General features: G+C 34.5%; 1 protein-coding gene across 1 annotated transcript; it reads right to left on the bottom strand.

Annotated features, from left to right (window-relative positions):
* Positions 1–11,934: 11,934 nt before the first annotated feature.
* On the bottom strand, positions 11,935–14,978 carry LOC139871759 (reticulon-like protein B4). Its single transcript, XM_071859493.1, has 5 exons — positions 14,597–14,978; positions 13,453–13,633; positions 13,231–13,372; positions 13,032–13,101; positions 11,935–12,361 (listed from the first exon to the last, which is right to left on the bottom strand). Exons 1-5 carry the CDS (start codon positions 14,859–14,861, stop codon positions 12,192–12,194), a joined length of 828 nt encoding a protein of 275 aa, XP_071715594.1. The 5' UTR covers positions 14,862–14,978; the 3' UTR covers positions 11,935–12,191.
* Positions 14,979–15,770: the final 792 nt, after the last annotated feature.

The following is a 15,770-nucleotide window of genomic DNA, read 5'->3' as shown; positions in this document are numbered from 1 at the left end:
TATATACTTTGAGTTGTGATCTAGCCTGAGACGTGTATACATTGGGTCGTGGATTGATTCAATATAATATATATCGATTTATTTCTGTACATCTAACTGTGGACAACTAGTTGTAGGTTACTAACGAGGACAGCTGACTTAATAAACTTAAAACAGTAAAACGTATTAAAAATGTTATAAATATATTTTGAACATACGTTGATATATATGTACATATTTATTATAGGTTCGTGAATCAACCCGTGGCCAAGTCTTATTTTCTGACGAAGTGAAAATCTGTGAAAGTGAGTTATAGTCCGATTTTTACTATCTAATATTTTTGGGATGAGAATACATAAAGTTTTGAAAATGATTTACAAAATAGACACAAGTATTGAAACTACATTTTATGTTGGATCGTTATACCGGATATCGCCCTTGTTGAACTTGGTAGCCTAAGAATTGGTGTTTATTATAATTGCCACCAATTGACGCGAATCCTAAAGATATATCTATGGGCTTTGACACACCCCAGTCAGAGAATTTGAACTGCTTTAGTACTTCGATATTTATATATGGGCATATTCTAGATGCATTTGTTAATGTCGGTTACCAGGTGTTCAACCATATGAATGATTTTTATGCAGATTGCATGTTATTGAAAGATGAAATATTGTGGTCTATTATTACAATTTGATATATAGGTTAAACCTATAACTCACCAACATTTTTGTTGACGTTTAAAGCATGTTTATTCTCAGGTGATTATTAAGAGCTTCCGCTGTTGCATGCTAATATATGGACAAGAGTTGGTGTCAGCATGCTTATATAATATTGTTTAAAACTGCATTCGAGATTTATTTTGTTGTAACATATTAATATTGTAAACCAATATGTATTGGTAGTGTGTAAGTGTGATATTTTTAGATTATCATTTCTGGATAATCTAGGTGGTGTCTTTTTAACCTTGTCGATAAAATAAAGGTTATGGTTTGTTTTAAAAACGAATGCAGTCTTTGAAAAACGTCTCATATAGAGGTCAAAATCTCGCAATGAAATCAATTAATATGGAACGTTTATAATCGATATGAACGGGACATTTCAGTTGGTATCCGAGCGTTGGTCTTAGAGAACCATAATTTATGCATTAGTGTGTCTTACCGAGTTTGTTAGGATGCATTAGTGAGTCTGGACTTCGACCGTGTTTTCTTTAAAAACGATTGCTTAACACTTTTGATGGAAACTATATATTATTAACATGTAAATATTATGTGATATATTAACCTCTTAATGTGTTTGATATTGTATGATAGATGTCTACCACTAGTACAAATCTCATCGACTCACCTAATAATAATGAAGAGTCGAATATAATTTGGGAAGATTCACAAATTCTCGAAGAAGAACCGGAAGAGGAGGAATCGAAAGAAGATGAACCGAAAGAGGAGGAACTGGAGGAGGAAGAACCGGAAGAAGAAGAGGTTCCGGAGGAAGAAATATTGATACCTACAGTAAATCGGTTAATTAAAAGAAAATCCTCAACCAACGGACCAAAGTCAATAATGGTCAATGGTGTTTCCATCGAGGAAGCAAAATATTGGGAAGATTATCAATTTTCTGATGAATCGCATCCCGATGAGGATTCCGATGATGTTATAGAAATTACCTCGACCCAATTTAATAAAGCAAAAGAAAATAATAAGGGAAAAGGTATAAAAATAGAGAAACCTGATTCCAACCCCGATGAACTTTATATGTATCGGCAACATTCATATTTTCTAAATTGTAACAATAACCCGAGAACCTCTAAACCACCAGGTTTTTCTAAACCATTGTGGAAAACGAAGGCTCGTATTAGAGGAACACCATATATCCCTAGAAAATTAGGAAAACGAACCAAGTCCGAAGAAGAAGAAACCAGTGATTCAGATTAGAGGGTTGTAATCATGTTGTGTATTATATGTATTGTAGTGTGCTTGTACTTTTATGTTTTATGTAAAATTTTCTTGTATTGTTTGTTAATTATCTTTTACGAATCTAATCCTTGTCTATTTTACAGTATAAAAACAAAATGGACGTTAAGGGTAGACAACCGAATATTTTAGAATACCTACCAGAGGATATGATTGAGGAAATCTTGTCTAGAGTCGGTTAGAATTCATCAGCACATTTAGTTATGGCGAAATTAACTTGTCAAACATTTGAAAGACTTTCCAGAAATGCCTTAGTTTATAAAAGGCTTTCCTTTGATAGGTGGGGTATATCACATTGGGGAGACCGTAATTCATGCCGTGTTTTCTTTAAAGCGTTAAATGCGGGGAACCTAAATGCAATTTTACGCTACGGGTTAAGAACCTATTTTGACTCAACATATCCCAACATAGGATTTCGTGAGTTAGAAAGAGCTTCTAACATGCAACATAAAGAAGCATGTTATACTTACGGGTTAGTGATGTTCGCTTCTTACCAAAGTGAGAAAAAGAACATCGGATTACAAATTTTAAATAAAACCTTCCCACAAGTGACGGATTCAGTAGTTGGGGTGAGAAACAAGGTTTTTAGATTATTACGGGACTGTTGGATATTACGAAACCCTCGTCCTTTTGACGACATTACAACATGATGCCTAGCCAATGGTCATAACGGTTACTTTCCACAAGACCAGGGATGGGAAGTCATCTTAGTAAAACCAAAATGCATGACTTGTTTCTGGACTTATGAATTACGTGTCTTTATTTCTTTTGCTGAACAACTTGCGTATTAACTAGAATTGCCTTTATAGCTGCCGAGTAGCAAAGTTATTATGTGCTATATTTCATCCTATATGTATAATAGCGGTATTGTAAGTTTGTAAAATATTGTATAAAATTTGAACGCGAAATTTTATTATAATCAGTTTTTTCATATGGAATTGTAGTAGTTGAATTGTATATTAGCTACTAAGTATGAACTTAACGGGTAAGTAGTACCCGAATTAAAACTATAAAATGCTAATATGAAGAAAAAGCTTTTATAAATGAGTTCATACTATGCTACGAAATACTATTGACTACTCTTAAAATTCTGTAGGATTAACTTATTTCTTTTGGGCTATTTTTGAAGAAAATGGCACCGACGACTCGTCAGAATTTGAACATTAGCGAGGAAGACTTCCGTGTTTTCCTTGCTGCGAACATAGCCGCAGTGCAGGCTGCAATGCAAAATAACAATAATAACTCTGGTTCTAGTAGTAGAACTAATTCCACAAGAAATCGTGTAGGATGCTCCTACAAAGAATTCACTGCCTGCAAACCTTTGGAATTCAATGGAACCGAGGGTCCAATCGGATTAAAATGGTGGACTGAAAAGGTTGAATCGGTGTTTGCCATAAGTAAATGTACTGAAGAAGACAAAGTAAAGTACGCTACGCATACCTTCACAGGTACTGCGTTAACATGGTGGAACACCTACCTCGAGCAGGTGGGACAAGATGTTGCTTACGCACTACCGTGGTCAGCATTCAAGCATTTGATGAACGAGCAGTACCGTCCCAGAAACGAGGTCAATAAGCTTAAAGTAGAGCTTAGAGGGTTACAAACACAAGGATTTGATATTACCACGTACGAACGACGATTCACAGAGTTGTGCCTATTGTGTCCGGGAGCGTTCGAAGATGAAGAAGAGAAAATCGACGCATTTGTAAAAGGGTTACCAGAAAGGATTCAAGAATATGTGAGTTCACACGAACCCGCCTCCATACAAAAAGCAAATCGAATGGCTCATAAACTCATAAATTAGATTGAGGGAAGAATTAAAGAGCAGGCAGCCGAAGAAGCCAACACGAAACAAGTCAAGAGGAAGTGGGAAGAAAACAGTGACAAGAGTCACTAATAAAACAACAATAACTGTCGCCTCAACAACCAACACAGCAATCACAACTACAATCGCCCCATTTTTCGCAAAAACAAACGCAACAACAACTATCCTAACAACAACAACAACAACCACAATAACCGTCCTAACAACAATAACAATCGCAACAACAACTAAATCAATAACAACAATGGCAATAACAATCAGAACAATAAATGTCTAAGGTGTGGAGGGTATCATCCATATAAGTTCTGTGTAGTAGTGTGTACCAAGTGTAATAGAACCGAACATAGTGTAACGAAGTGTGATGTCTATGGACCAAAGGCATATAAAAATAACAGAACAAATAATTCCATTATTTGTTACGGATGCGAAAAGCCGGACCATTTTAGCAAAGCATACCCTAATCAAGGGAATAATAATGGGCAAGGCCATGGACGAGTCTTCAACATTAATTCGGCAGAAGCGCAGGAAGACCCGGAGCTTGTTAAGGGTACGTTTCTTATTGAAGATAAATATGCTTATGTTTTATTTGATTCGGGTGCGGATAGAAGCTATATGAGTAGAGATTTTTATGCCAAATTAAATTGTCCATTAATGCCTTTGGATAATAAATTTTTACTCGAATTAGCAAACGGTAAACTAATTACAGCAGATAAAGTATGTCGGGATAGAGAAATTAAACTGGTTGACGAAACATTTAAAATTGATTTAATACCAGTCGAGTTACGGAGTTTTGATGTAATAATTGGCATGGACTGGTTGAAAAAGGTGAGAGCAGATGTCGTTTGTTACAAAAATGCGATTCGCATTGTGCGTGAAAAAGGAAAACCTTTAATGGTGTACGGAGAAAAGAATAACGCGAAATTAAATCTTATTAGTAGTATGAAGGCGCAAAAACTAATAATAAAAGGTTGTTACATCATTCTAGCATACATCGAGGAAGTTAAACCTGAAGAAAAGAACATCAGTGATGTTTCCGTCGCAAAAGAATTTCCTGATGTATTTTCGAAAGAATTACCGGGATTACCCCCACATCGATCCATTGAATTTCAAATAGACCTTGTACCAGGAGCTGCATCAATAGCTCGTGCTCCATACAGACTCGCACCCAGCAAAATCAAAGAATTACAAAGTCAGTTACAGGAACTTTTAGAGCGTGGTTTCATTCGACCAAGCACATCACTGTGGGGAGCTCCTGTTTTGTTTGTCAAGAAGAAGGATGGTACATTTAGGTTGTGTATCGACTACCGAGAGTTGAACAAACTTACCATCAAGAACCGCTACCCACTACCGAGAATCAACGACTTATTTGATCAACTACAAGGCTCGTCGGTTTATTCGAAGATTGATTTACGTTTTGGGTATCATCAAATGCGGGTGAAGTAGGATGATATTCCAAAGACTGCTTTTAGGACGCGTTACGGGCATTACGAGTTTATGGTTATGCCGTTTGGGTGTTCATGGACCTCATGAACCGAGTGTGTGGACCATACCTTGACAAGTTTCTCATTGTTTTCATCGATGACATACTTATTTACTCAAAGAATGACCAAGAGCATGAAGAACATTTGAGAAAAGTGCTAGAGTTGTTAAGGAAAGAAAAACTGTACGCTAAGTTTTCAAAGTGTGCATTTTGGTTGGAAGAAGTTCAATTCCTCGGTCACATAGTGAACAAAGAAGGTATTCAGGTGGATCCAGCAAAGATTGAAACCGTTAAAAAGTGGGAAACCCGGAAAACTCCGAAGCATATACGCCAATTTTTAGGACTAGCTGGTTACTACAGAAGGTTCATCCAAGACTTTTCCAGAATAGCAAAACCCTTGACTGCATTAACGCATAAAGGGAGGAAATTTGAATGGAAGGATGAACAAGAGAAAGCGTTTCAATTGTTAAAGAAAAAGTTAACTACAGCACCTATATTGTCATTACCTGAAGGGAATGATGATTTTGTGATATATTGTAACGCCTCAAAGCAAGGTCTCGGTTGTGTATTAATGCAACGAACGAAGGTAATTGCTTATGCGTCTAGACAATTGAAGATTCACGAGCAGAATTAGACGACGCATGATTTGGAATTAGGCGCGGTTGTTTTTGCATTAAAGACTTGGAGGCACTACTTATATGGGGTCAAAAGTATTATATATACCGACCACAAAAGTCTTCAACACATATTTAATCAGAAACAACTGAACATGAGGTAGCGCAGGTGGACTGAATTGTTGAATGATTACGACTTTGAGATTCGTTACCATCCGGGGAAGGCAAATGTGGTAGCCGACGCCTTGAGCAGAAAGGACAGAGAACCCATTCGAGTAAAAGCTATGAATATAATGATTCGCACTAACCTTACTACTCAAATAAAGGAGGCGCAACAAGGAGTTTTAAAAGAGGGAAATTTAAAGGATGAAATACCCAAAGGATCGGAGAAGCATCTTAATATTCGGAAAGACGGAACCCGGTATAGGGCTGAAAGGATTTAGGTACCAAAATTTAGAGATATGAGAGAAATGGTACTTAGAGAAGCTCATAAAACCAGATACTCAATACATCCTGGAACGGGGAAGATGTACAAGGATCTCAAGAAACATTTTTGGTGGTCGGGTATGAAAGCCGATGTTGCTAAATACGTAGGAGAATGTTTAACGTGTTCTAAGGTCAAAGTGGAGCATCAGAATCCATCAGGTCTGCTTCAATAACCCAAATTCCCGGAATGGAAATGGGAAAACATTACCATGGATTTCATCACTAAATTGCCAAGGACTGCAAGTGGTTTTGATACTATTTTTGTAATAGTTGATCGTCTCACCAAATCAGCACACTTCCTGCCAATAAGAGAAGATGACAAGATGGAGAATTTAGCACGACTGTATTTGAAGGAAGTCGTCTCTAGACATGGAATACCAATCTCTATTATCTCTGATAGGAATGGCAGATTTATTTCAAGATTCGGGCAGACATTGCAGCAAGCATTAGGAACTCGTCTAGACATGAGTACTGCTTATCATCCACAAACTGATGGGCAGAGCAAAAGGACGATACAAACGCTAGAAGACATGCTATGAGCATGTGTTATTGATTTCGAAAATAGTTGGGATCGATACCTTCCGTTAGCAGAATTTTTCTACAACAACAGCTACCATTCAAGCATTGAGATGGCGTCGTTTGAAGCACTTTATGGTAGAAAGTGAAGGTCTCCGATTTGTTGGAATGAAGTGGGGGATAGACAGATTACGGGCCCGGAGATAATACAAGAAACTACCGAGAAGATCATCCAAATTCAACAACGGTTGAAAACCGCCCAAAGTCGACAAAAGAGCTACGCTGACATTAAAAGAAAAGATATAGAATTTGAAATTGGAGAGATGGTCATGCTTAAAGTTTCACCTTGGAAAGGCGTTGTTCGATTTGGTAAACGAGGGAAATTAAATCCAAGATATATTGGACCATTCAAGATTATTGATCGTGTCGGACCAGTAGCTTACCGACTTGAGTTACCTCAACAACTCGCGGCTGTACATAACACTTTCCATGTCTCGAATTTGAATAAATGTTTTGCTAAAGAAGATCTCACTATTCCATTAGACGAAATCCAAATCAACGAAAAACTTCAATTCATCGAAGAACCCGTCGAAATAATGGATCGTGAGGTTAAAAGACTTAAGCAAAACAAGATACCAATTGTTAAGGTTAGATGGAATGCTCTTAGAGGACCTGAGTTTACCTGGGAACGAGAAAATCAGATGAAGAAGAAATACCCGCACTTATTTCCAGAAGATACGTCAACACCTCCAACTGCTTAAAATTTCGGGACGAAATTTATTTAACGGGTAGATACTGTAGTGACCCGAACTTTTTCATGTTTATATATATTAAATGAAATTGATATTTACATGATTAAGTGTTTCCAACATGTTAAGCAATCAAACTTGTTAAGACTTGATTAATTGAAATAGGTTTTATATAGGCAATTGACCACCCAAGTTGACCGGCGATTCACGAACGTTAAAACTTGTAAAAGCTATATGATGACATATATATGGTTATATATATAGTTAACATGATATTATGATAAGTAAGTATCTCTTTAGTTATTTTAACAATGAGTTATATACATAAAAATGAGACTATTGAATTAAGAAACTCGAAAACGATATATATAACAATTATCGTTATAACAATGTCTTACTAATTACGTATGAATCATTTTAAGATATTGATACTCTATATATAAATATGATAAATGATAAGTAAACATGTCACTAAGTGTATTAACAATGAACTACATATGTAAAAACAAGACTACTAACTTAATGATTTCGAAACGAGACATATATGTAACGATTATCGTTGTAACAACATTTAAATGTATATATATCATATTAAGATATATTAATACATCATAATATCATGATAATGTAATAATTTAACATCTCATTAGACATAATAAACAATGAGTTAACAACATTTAACAAGATCGTTAACTTAAAGGTTTCAAAACAACATTTACATGTAACGACTAACGGTGACTTAACGATTCCGTAGTATACTAACATGTAGTATATTTAAATGTATTTAAACACTTTTGAAAGACTTCAAGACACTTATCAAAGTACTTCGACTTAACAAAAAATGCTTACAATTACATCCTCATTCATTTTCATCAACAAATCTACTCGTATGTACTCGTATTTGTACTCGTACAATACACAGCTTCTAAATGTATTTACTATTGGTATATACACTCCAATGATCAGCTCTTAGCAGCCCTTGTGAGTCACCTAACCATGTGGGAACCATCATTTAACATCTAGCATGAAATATCTCACAAAATTACAAACTAATGGAGCCTATATGGAAGCACCAAATTCACGTGAACTAGCATACTCACAAACACATTCACTTTGCAATTTTCTTGAATCAAATTACTCTCTCTCAAGTGTTCTTCCTTTGTTCTAAGTGTTCTTCATCATATTCAATAAAATCTAGCTCAATCTAGTTCATAAATCCATACATAAACCAAGATACAAAACAACTACTCAAGAACACACCAACAACACTTCCAAGTTTGCTAGCTTACTTCCAATCTTGCAAATCCACTTTGAGTGATCATCCAACCTCAAAAAATCTTTCTTAATTACAGTAAGATATCTCTCTAATACAAGTTAGTACTCATATTCAAACTTTGATTCAATTTTTATAACTATAACAATCTTATTTCGAGTGAAAATCTTACTTGAACTTGTTTTCGTGTCATGATTTTGCTTCAAGAACTTTCAAGCCATCCAAGGATCCTTTGAAGCTAGATCTATTTTTCTCATTTCCAGTAGGTTTATCCACAAAACCTGAGGTAGTAATGATGTTCATAACATCATTCGATTCATATATATAAAACTACCTTATTCAAAGGTTTAAACTTGTAATCACTAGAACATAGGTTAGTTAATTCTAAACTTGTTCGCAAACAAAAGTTAATCCTTCTAACTTGACTTTTAAAATCAAATAAACATATGTTCTATATCTATATGATATGCTAACTTAATGATTTAAAACCTGAAAACACGAAAAACACCGTAAAATCGGATATACGCAGTCGTAGTAACACCGCGGGCTGTTTTGGGTTAGTTAATTAAAAACTATGATAAAATTTGATTTAAAAGTTGTTCTTCTGGGAAAATGATTTTTCTTATGAACATGAAACTATATCCAAAAATCATGGTTAAACTCAAAGTGGAAGTATGTTTTCCAAAATGGTCATCTAGACGTCGTTCTTTCGACTGAAATGACTACCTTTACAAAAACGACTTGTAACCTGTATTTCCGACTATAAACTTATACTTTTTCTGTTTAGATTCATAAACTTAAGTTCAATATGAAACCATAGCAACTTGAATCACTCAAAACGGATTTAAAATGAAGAAGTTATGGGTAAAACAAGATTGGATATTTTGCTTGTTGTAGCTACGTGAAAATTTGTAATAAATCTATATTAATTATATCCTAGCTAACTCATATTGTATTATACATGTATTCTAATATATTATGTAATCTTGGGATACCATAGACACGTATGCAAATGTTTTGACATATCATATCGACCCATGTATATATATTATTTGGAACAACCATAGACACTCTATATGCAGTAATGTTTGAGTTAGCTATACAGGGTTGAGGTTGATTCCAAAAATATATATACTTTGAGTTGTGATCTAGCCTGAGACGTGTATACACTGGGTCGTGGATTGATTCAAGATAATATATATCGATTTATTTCTGTACATCTAACTGTGGACAACTAGTTGTAGGTTACTAACGAGGACAGCTGACTTAATAAACTTAAAACAGTAAAACGTATTAAAAATGTTGTAAATATATTTTGAACATACTTTGATATATATGTACATATTTGTTATAGGTTCGTGAATCGACCCGTGGCCAAGTCTTATTTTCAGACGAAGTGAAAATCTGTGAAAGTGAGTTATAGTCTCATTTTTACTATCTAATATGTTTGGGATGAGAATACATGCAGTTTTGAAAATGATTTACAAAATAGACACAAGTATTGAAACTACATTCTATGTTGAATCGTTATACCGGATATCGCCCTTGTTGAACTTGGTAGCATAAGAATTGGTGTTTATTATAATTGCCACCAATTGACGCGAATCCTAAAGATAGATCTATGGGCTTTGACACGCCCCAGTCAGAGAATTTGAACTGCTTTAGTACTTCGATATTTATATATGGGGATATTCTAGATGCATTTGTTAATGTCGGTTACCAGGTGTTCAACCATATGAATGATTTTTATGCAGATTGCATGTTATTGAAAGATGAAATCTTGTGGTCTATTATTACAATTTGATATATAGGTTAAACCTATAACTCACCAACATTTTTGTTGACGTTTAAAGCATGTTTATTCTCAGGTGATTATTAAGAGCTTCCGCTGTTGCATGCTAATATATGGACAAGAGTTGGTGTCAGCATACTTGTATAATATTGTTTAAAACTGCATTCGAGATTTATTTTGTTGTAACATATTAATATTGTAAACCAATATATATTGGTAGTGTGTAAGTGTGATATTTTTAGATTATCATTTCTGGATAATCTAGGTGGTGTCTTTTTAACCTTGTCAATAAAATAAAGGTTATGGTTTGTTTTAAAAACGAATGCAGTCTTTGAAAAACGTCTCATATAGAGGTCAAAACCTCGCAACGAAATCAATTAATATGGAACGTTTATAATCGATATGAACGGGACATTTCAAACATGTTCTTTCAAGTACTGCTGCAAATACCGTACTTTTTACTACTATCATGTTTCCAACAATTAAAGTGTTACGCTTCCATTTCAACTTTTTTGACGACCCACTTATGCACTTTGCACTTTGTGAATCTTTACAACATTCTATAAAACAACTTATTTGGATTGGTTGAATTCAGAACATTGTTTGTTTTCATGTCAATGTATATTTTTTATATTGAAAATGTATTGTTATTTGTTAATAATTTCATTCTTATTTTATATTTTTGTTATTAGGGCTGGCCGTGCAACGCACGTAGTCTTAAAAGCTAGTACAGTTTAACATAACAAAGATATGGTCCACAACAGATCCTTGCAGGTGTGAGAACCAATCACTAAAAGCAGTTGCCAATCAAGAATTGAAAAAAGTAAACTATAATTAGCTGCTAAATTGACATCAGTATCCTTATAACCAAGGTTTTTGAGAAGCTCTCATAATGAAATGGAGAAATGGACTTGTTATTAATGTTATCCACATTGCAACGACCATTTCCGTTATCCAGTTTCGTGTCCCTACAATTCCTTGCCTGGATTCGAAACAATTAAGCTAAGTGTGTTGGCCTGACTTAATAGAACCTATAAATTGTTATAATAACCCGTGTATCTGATCGTCTTCTTCGTTTAACCAATTCAAGATCAGACACAACTCAATTCAAACCCAAGAACCACCTCTTCTCGGGATGGTTGACAATGATCTTGGTATGGTGAACTAGATCTCGGTATCCTCTTTACCAAAAAGTTCTCGGTACGTGTAAAGTTCACTCAGTATTTTTACCGAGAACTTCTCAAATCAAAAAAGAAATACAGGTTTCTTTCAATAAGCTAGACAATCAGAAGTACAAACAAGCCGTAATTGGTCACAGATGCACATTCAATAAAAACAAACATCACTGAGAACTTGTACATTTACAACTCGCTAAACGATCACAACACTTGACAACTAAACTAATAAAAACAGAATACGACAATATATGTAACTAATCACCAACACTTGACTCTTGTAGTCCATAGCCAAGCAACGAGCACCATAAGCACTAAAAACTCTAACTTCAAGCTCTTTTTTTATCTTTCAATGGTCCTCGAGGTATTTTACTTACAACCTTGGCATCAAATACTGCATATTGCTTCTTGATCTCAATCATTGCTTTTTCTGCAAATGCATCAATTTTGTCCTCGTACTTCTCGTATAGAACTGGAATTGTGTGTAGAAGCACAAAAGCTGTTTCAGGAACAAATAAACAAATCTAAATGTTATATGTCTTTAGAAATGTAGGTCATATGATGTGTAAGAACAATAAGCATCAAACTTTAGAAATATTTACTTGCAAATCTTGAACAGACTCATCGATCATAAACTTCGATCCACACAACTATACTACTTATATCACCTATCCAATTGAAAGATCCAATCTTACACATCCTAGCGCCTAATATTTTAGACCTACACTTCAAATCACAAATAGACATTTTTCTAACTAAAGTAAATTCCTTGTTTGTTTTTGACTTGATGGATAAAAACGCTTTATTATTAAGTTACTTAGACCTATTTGATTTCTTAGCTAATTAGACTTTCAACACATAAAACAAACAATTAAGTACATACAACTTATTCAGAAGACACATTCATGTCTAGACAGACATTGTATATATATTCTATTCAGAGCTTAACAAGAAAAAGAAAACAGGGCCTTACTTTCAGGTTGAATTTGTTAACTATGAATCATTGCATTTTTTTTTTTTTTTTTTGAACGGCCAATTTATTAATCACTCCCTGTATATTTAAGGAGTAATAATAACATGAAAACTCATTATATATTTTATCTTTTTCCTCATAAACAACACAAAAAATAAGGGGGGTGATGTGACAGATAAGAGAAAATCGCCATTACTTATGTAAAACAATGTCAAGAAATTGCACCAGCTCCCCACAATGGAAAGAATCCAAAGTCCAGCAACAACCTACAAACAACATGCAGCTTACATCAAGTTAGGACCAACAAATGTCAACTGGAAGCTTATGAAGAATCTAGAATGTTGGGTGTGAATTAGAATAGAATGAACACAATTAGATAATATGGCATAACATACAAAAAGAAACTTCTTTAAATCCCTCCCAGATGCGATGTTCCTCAGCGTATCAAGACCCTGATTGATTTCATTCCTTAAACCAGCAGCAAATTGTAAGTACTTGTCCTCTGGAATTCGCACTTCAGGGATACTTGGAGGGGACCTGTAAACAGACCATTAAGTCAATGAGCTCAAGATTACAATATACTAATGTAGTCAAACAGTATACAGTATAAAACTTACTTGTTGATGAACTTAGAAGCATTGGACCATATGAAGAGAATAGCAAATGTAAGTATCAGAAAGTAGCATACCAAAGTAAGCAAATGGTACTCGAGTAGTTCGAAAAACACCCACACTGCAGTTGCTCCACCAAGTACACTCGCTGATATCTTCTTGTTCCTCCATAAGAACACATCAGCAGCTGCAAAAAATGACCACGAAAGACATTAAGTCAGAATCATACGAGTAATTAACTGAAGGATATAACACTAAACAAAGGGACCACCCAGTGTGGTGACTTATGAATAATTATCCTGGCAATCAAAAACATGAATTATCAAGAAAATTGCAGCTTCTTTAAATACTCACAAATCATCATTCTGTTAAATACATAGCAAAATATTATCATAATTTATTAATTTTATATTTTTCAATAACAGACGAATAATAAAATGTCATCCTTTTTCCTGTGAATAGATCATCAATTTGACGGAAACAAGAATCTAAAGTTAATATCAGTAGCAAAAAATCAAATTCTTCTCTGCATTGGCCTTATCAGAACAAGACTCAAGTTTCAAGAATTTTTACTAGTGTATGTTGCAGAATTCGGGAGTACTCGAAAAAGAGTTTCCCGATTACTTGGATTAATAGGTCAAACTCAGCCAAACCTGGTCAAACTTGGTCAAAACTTTGGATTACTCGGAAAATCAGTCAAAGTCAAACATGGTCAACATCTTAGCACTGCCGAGTACTCCCCAAGTTGCCGAGTACTCCCCAAGTAGCCATTTTTGCAACCTTGATTCTTACATTCTCAAACACCTAAATAATTCCTAACTGAACTCATGATAAAAAAAAAAAAAGGGACAACTGTATAGCATAACATCTTACAGAAAATTTCAACATATATATATCACAATTTAGTCTTCCAAAACCTTTTAAATCAGCCTCAAAAAATCTAACATGTAACTTTAGCTCTTCTAATTCAATAGCTAATCGAGAAAATATAAATTATCACATAAAATCACCTACATAGCAGTATAATCACTCAGAGAACAACAATCAGTAACATAAGTACTTAATCTGTAACTAATCAAGTAAACTTCAAATTATAGTTCACCAACCAATAAAAATATTAAATGTATTACATTAAATAAATACTGCTTACGTTTTCCACCACCAAAAACTTTATGAACAGGTTTCTCTCTACCAAACAAGCGGTAGATCTTGGATTTCATCGAAGAAGAAGAAGAAGAAGGTGATGAGGTGGCATCATGATGCTTCTTCTTCAACTCATCATCGTAGTAGTGCTGCTGATGTTTTTTCTTCTTATCGGAATCAGAATCCGAAGATGAAGAATTATCGCGGTGAGTAATTTTATCCATAAAAGAAGATTCAATTTTGGGGTCGATTTTGTCACCTTGTTCCCCCATATCAACCAGATTTCGAAACCCTGGCTACAGTTGATATTTCCGAAACGATTGATTAGTGATGATGGATTGAAAACACACAGTTAAAGTACACACAGTTGTATGTGTTTATGGATGGAGAAAATTTGGGGACCGCGTGAGGGTTTTAAGAGTTGAAATACACGTGTAACATCTTCCACAAAAAAGATTTAAAAGTTATTTTCGTGTCTGCGTCTTTTTTATTCTATCTTTTTTTTTTTTAAGATTTAGGAGTTTATAACTATCTTTAGTGGTTTAATTTTGATTAAGAATAATAATAATGAAGTGTAAGAACAAAGATGATAATAGAGAGAAAGAAAGAAACACTTTGTAAGTGTGAGAAATGGTGCAAGTTTAATGCTTGCATTCATGGTTATTTATAGCAAAAATATCACAAGTTTAGGTAATACAATAATATTACTTTTGTGACGCCCCGTACTAAATCAACATATATGGACCATCAACAACAGGATCATTACAAGGTCAAACACTATATGCGTTTTTTAAAACAAGTTTGCATTCATGATAAAAGGTGACGTCATAACCAACGTCAAATGTTTTACAACCAAAAGTATGCTTCTATGAACGGAAGCAAGTAATAATAGTACGTGACCCTTAGGTCGTTACAAATCATTGTTCAAAAGTAATAATGTTTGAATGCAAGATAAAATGTTTCATGCGGTAACATCTCTAATAAGGCAGCGGGTGACTAATCAGCAAGACTAGTACAACAGCGGAAGCAAGCAACCTTAAGCACCTGAGAAAAACATGCTTAAAAACGTCAACACGAATGTTGGTGAGCTATAGTTTAAGTATAACAGTAATGTAAGGTAGGCCACGAGATTTCAGTGCTTCAACAGCGTTTCAAAACAATATGAAAAGTATATGTATAAC

Source organism: Rutidosis leptorrhynchoides, chromosome 10 (assembly GCF_046630445.1).
Source record: "Rutidosis leptorrhynchoides isolate AG116_Rl617_1_P2 chromosome 10, CSIRO_AGI_Rlap_v1, whole genome shotgun sequence".
NCBI classification, from domain to species: domain Eukaryota; kingdom Viridiplantae; phylum Streptophyta; class Magnoliopsida; order Asterales; family Asteraceae; genus Rutidosis; species Rutidosis leptorrhynchoides.
The sequence above is the reverse complement of the archived record's forward strand: the minus strand, read 5'-3'. Positions and strand labels throughout refer to the sequence as shown.